The following is a 5,314-nucleotide window of genomic DNA, read 5'->3' as shown; positions in this document are numbered from 1 at the left end:
AAACATAAACTGAAAACCGTAAGCACAAAACGTAGTGAGTTCCCCAAAATACTGCATACCATACATATATGTCAAATCAAAGTTGTACCGGGTCTATTTCACCCTCGAGTTTATTTCAACTCATATGTCAACCCAAGGCTGTACCGGATCTATTTCACCCCCGAATCTATTTCAACTCATACGTCAGCACAAGATTGTACTGGGTCTATTCCACCTCACATATATATAGCAAACAGGCACACTGACATACAACACATACAACATGAGTCACAAAGACTACAAACACATACAATCCCTAGCGTCCTAGAGTATAGTGAGCAAACTCGCCTCACAAAATAGCTCAAAAGTCAACACACCCTCAAAATCCCACAATAGGTGCTAAACGCCACCTAGATAATCACACAAGGCAAAACCTTAATATACTTATTAGGACATTAATAGCTAAACAAAAATCCACAAAGTCAAAAGTCAATCCTCAAGGTCAACGGTCAAAGTCAACAGTCAATGTTGACTCCAACCGACCGCCACAACGTGGTCTTCCTTGGCCACGTCGTGGTCCACATACGACCAAACAATCAAGAAAATCCCAGCCGCCACATCGTGATGACCTAGGACTACGTCGTGGTAGCCGAGGTTCCAACAACTTGATGATGTGGTTTGACTAATGGCCAAAAGCAAATGGTGTTTCTCAAGTTGACCATGGGTAATTTTTTGAAACCATAGGACCAATCACATAACGCTTTATAACATTGCTCTCATAGTGTTAAATATAGTAAACCACATGGGCCAACCTTATAATTTTGTCTAATTTACACTTTACTACCCTATTCCCCTACGCGAGACAACACATCCCCCAGCTTCTCAACATCATTTATATTGCAACACAAATTTCTGCACCTGTCACCCACAAAACACAAAATAACACACAAGCAAAATGTCTTAGCTTCCGAGCACCAAATCTCGAGTTTCTTTCTGAATTCCTTTGATCGATACGCATATTATTATTATTATTATTGCTTTGTTCCCTCTTCTATTCAATCGGAGAGACACAAGAACAGTATCGAGAAATTGTCGTTCGGTTGCAAATTACAGCCGACGTGCGTGGGAACATTTTATCTGCGGGAAATTGACAAAATCCTGAGGCGTTTCGATCATTGTATCAATGACTGAAATTGGTGCACATAAATGGAGGCTTATGAGTTTTGTGACGATGATGCTGATGAACTTTGTGTTCGCTTCGATGTTCGCTTCCGCGGAAAGAAACGTAATGACGGAAGATGTGTCCGCAGTTGCAAGCTATGGCGATGGCGATAACGATGAATCGAAAATGGAGTATGTCATGAAGTTGACGAACTATTTGTTCGAAACAGATGGATCGGGTTATCACCATATCTGGCCTGTAAGTGTTAATATCTATTTATGATCTAATTTCAATAAAATATTAGGAAATCATGGAGTACCAATTACGCAGATTGCAGAACAATTTCACTTTCTTAAAATGGATCAATAGATTAGGCACTGAATTGCACACAAATCAATCTGGGGGCGTATATACCTTAATTATGTTTTCCTTTTAAGCTTTATTGAAGTATTTTTATAAACATTTAGGTTAAATTTGTTTTGCGAGTTCTAATTTTCGATTTTGTGGGTTCTAATTTGGGTATTTTTCAAATATTATGACAAAATCCGCCATGAAATGAATCTAGAATGGAGCCACATGATATATCAAAACCTTTTAAAGAAATTTTTGTTCTCTTTTTTACTTACGTAGAATAGAAAACCTTCTGTGCTCTAAAAGGAAAGAGGCTTTCATGGTCAGTACATATCAACTTAACATAAAGTTGAAAGATTCCTAGAAACAATTCACTATCTTTCGTACTAAAAATGGTTTTTAACCAGGAAATATAATACTATATTCCTTTTTCCCATTAAAAAGGCAATTTCTTTTTCATTTTGCAAGGCCTCAATAATATAATTCCCCTCACACTTTTAAAGATTTACGTAGTTCTTTAATTTGGACCACATTTTCTTTTGTCTTTATTGAATGGTGTTCAAAACATTTGTCAGATTGACAAATACATTTATTGTAAACATGTCGTGTAAAGTCTTTTGTTGCAGTTGCTATATGTGGAAGGAATTACCAACATCTTTTGATTCTTTCTAGATGGTTGTTACCTTAACTAGCCAAAAAAAAAAATTATGTATTACATTAACTGTTGATTAATACTTCAAGAATGAAAACTCAAAGATGAACAATCATAATAAATTCACAGGAAATGAAACTTGGTTGGAAAATAGTTCTTGGGAGCATCATTGGATTTTGTGGAGCAGCATTTGGAAGTGTTGGTGGAGTTGGAGGCGGGGGTATTTTCGTCCCAATGCTTACCCTAATTATCGGTTTTGATCCTAAATCCGCCACTGCAATTTCAAAATGTAAGCCAAAAGCATATCCTACACATATAAATTTACCTTAATACACTTCTTTTGTCTTTTTCTAGTTAAGTTATCCACTATACTTATCTCCTTCCACTAAAAAGTTACAATTTTTGTCTCATTTACATGAATACCAGTTGACAACAGTAACAGTAACAGTTTATCGATTTTGATTTTGTTGAACAGGCATGATTATGGGAGCAGCCGCCTCGACTGTGTACTATAATCTAAAGCTGAGGCATCCAACACTTGACATGCCAATAATTGACTATGACCTGGCACTTCTAATCCAACCAATGTTGATGTTAGGAATTAGTATTGGAGTGGCATTTAATGTAATTTTTGCCGATTGGATGGTCACTATTCTTCTAATTGTTCTTTTCATAGGTATTATTGGTAATTATTTCTTTCTTCCATAAATCTTTTTCCCTAAATGACCTTTCATATATGAATGATAAATTTTCAGCCACATCAAGCAAGGCCTTCTGTAGAGGTGTTGATACATGGAAAAAAGAAACCATCATGAAAAAGGTAATAAAAATTTCATTGATTAATTAATTAACAATTTCCAAATCCACATGTTAAATATATATTAATTTTTTTTTTTTTCTCATTTCAGGAGGCTGCTAGGCGTTTGGAGAGTAAGTTGATTTGATCATTTCATGCAACCCCACAAAAAAATAAATTTCATGATTTTGTTTTTGACTTAAATGTCATGTGACTACTTTTAAGTTTTATCATTTTATGTCTTTGCCATGTCACCAGATGGTAGCCAGGCGGAATACAAGATTCTTCCCGGTGGTCTTAACAAACCCGATCGACCAAAAAAAGAAGAGGTGATACTGATAATGATACTAAATACTAATACTGATACTATACAACCCTTGAAAATCTACTTTTTGTTTTTAATTTTTATTTAGTATTTTTTAATATATAAACATTTCAGGTCTCTGTCTTTGAAAATGTTTGTTGGAAAGAACTCGCGCTTCTTGTCTTTGTTTGGATTGCATTTCTTGCTCTCCAACTTGCGAAGGTAGTTTATAAAAAATAAAACTATAACATAATCTTTAAAATCCTCAAATTTTCATAGTTTTATTATTTTATATCAACTTATGTTTTTTTTTTTTTTTAATGTATTGTGACAGAATTATACATCTAATTGTTCAACATGGTATTGGGTGCTCAACTTATCACAGGTATCCTTACAATTTTTATTTTTTCATTTTCTATATTAACTCAATAAAGTGTGGTCTGAATAAATAATTAAATATGAATTTGTGTAGATTCCAATTTCTTTTGGTGTATCGGGGTATGAGGCAATTAGCCTATACAGAGGAACAAGAATTATATCCTCTAAGGGAGACTCCACCAATCTTACCATAGGACAGCTAGTATTGTATCTCACATGTGGTGTTTTAGCTGGTATGGTTGGTGGATTACTTGGTTTAGGTGGAGGTTTTATTATGGGCCCACTCTTTTTGGAGCTTGGTGTACCTCCTCAGGTAACTTTTTTTTTTTTTTTTTAATTAAAATTTAAAATTAAACTTTGTTTGAGCAATAAAAACATTGTGTAGGTTTCAAGTGCAACTGCCACGTTTGCAATGACATTTTCGTCCTCGATGTCTGTTGTGGAATATTACCTTCTAAAGCGTTTCCCTGTTCCTTATGGTAAGTCGATTCTTCTAGGGCTATTTTTTATGGAAAGGGTATTTACGTAATTTTGTTGGCAGCGCTTTATTTTCTTCTTGTGGCAACAATCGCTGCTTTTGTGGGGCAACATGTGGTGAGAAAGCTGATTATGATAATGGGAAGGGCGTCGCTAATTATATTTATACTCGCGTTCACAATATTTGTTAGTGCAATATCATTAGGTCAGTATTTTTTTTTTTTACGTCATTCAATTTTATTTTTATGAAATATATTTTTTTGTAAATAAAAAATTTGGTTTAATAGGTGGAGTTGGAATTTCTAACATGATTTGGAAAATCGGGCGACATGAATACATGGGATTCGAGAATCTATGCAAGTATAACGTTTCAAATTAGGTAAAAAAAAAAAACTTTACCCAAATCATAATTGGTTGAATTTTATGCTATAATGACTTGTATCTTATGTTGTATAAGTGGTACGTTACATATGCTGATAATGTTTATGCAAATCTAATTTTAGATTGAAGACTTTTGGGTTGAAGTTGAAGTTGGGTTATGGAAGTCAATTGTTGATACAACGTTGTTTTGTTGAAAGTGTTTTTAAGTGTGTTTATGTGTTTATTTGTATGTAATTTTAGGACTTTGATTTAAGGTGGTGCTTTGAGTTTTTGTTGTTAAGAATAAAATGATGAGAGTTGTAGTGTTTTTGTTTGAAATCAATATTCATAAAGCAAGATCAAAGGTTAAAAAAAGGCTGATTCTCTTGAAGTTAAAGTGAATGTGTGAAAAACGTGTTGAAGGAGATGAAGGTTTGACTTTCCTATTATATGGAGATAAAAACGTTTGTACTTTATAGTATAGAAAAAACAAAGTTTATAAAAGTGAAAAAAATATGGTCCTATAAAGTTGTTTAAAGTGTGCAAAAGACGATACTGTGAAATAATAGAAAAAGTTAGGAATAGGCTCATAATACATTTTCCTTTTTTAAAAGTTTATATTAGGGAAACCTCATAAACAGTCAAAATATTATTTGTCATTGTTTGAATAGCATTTAAGTTATATTTTTGTCTATTAAAACCATTTAAATTGTATTTTTTTTCATTTAAAACTATTTTATGTTTTGAGCTTGACTAAAGTTATGTTTTATGACTATTTTATGTTTTGGATTTTTAAATAAATTTTAAAATTAGTCCATCCGGTTATTGTTCGAGTTTTAATGAACATTTGAAAGA

The 5,314-nt window shown here is 33.2% G+C and overlaps 1 protein-coding gene across 1 annotated transcript; it reads left to right on the top strand.

Moving 5' to 3' along the window:
• The first annotated feature begins 890 nt into the window (after positions 1 to 890).
• On the top strand, positions 891 to 4,798 carry LOC145033288 (sulfite exporter TauE/SafE family protein 3-like). The gene is made up of 13 exons (XM_078981992.1): positions 891 to 1,399; positions 2,274 to 2,433; positions 2,620 to 2,820; positions 2,900 to 2,964; positions 3,053 to 3,074; positions 3,199 to 3,269; positions 3,380 to 3,466; positions 3,579 to 3,629; positions 3,717 to 3,935; positions 4,008 to 4,101; positions 4,164 to 4,304; positions 4,387 to 4,478; positions 4,603 to 4,798. The coding sequence occupies exons 1-12, from the start codon at positions 1,163 to 1,165 to the stop codon at positions 4,476 to 4,478; spliced, it is 1,440 nt and encodes a 479-aa protein (XP_078838118.1). The 5' UTR covers positions 891 to 1,162; the 3' UTR covers positions 4,603 to 4,798.
• The last annotated feature ends 516 nt before the right edge of the window (positions 4,799 to 5,314 follow it).

Source organism: Lactuca saligna, chromosome 1 (genome assembly GCF_052625555.1).
Source record: "Lactuca saligna cultivar CGN05327 chromosome 1, ASM5262555v1, whole genome shotgun sequence".
Taxonomy (NCBI): domain Eukaryota; kingdom Viridiplantae; phylum Streptophyta; class Magnoliopsida; order Asterales; family Asteraceae; genus Lactuca; species Lactuca saligna.
Note: the sequence above shows the minus strand (reverse complement) of the source record. Positions and strands in the feature narration are given on the sequence as shown.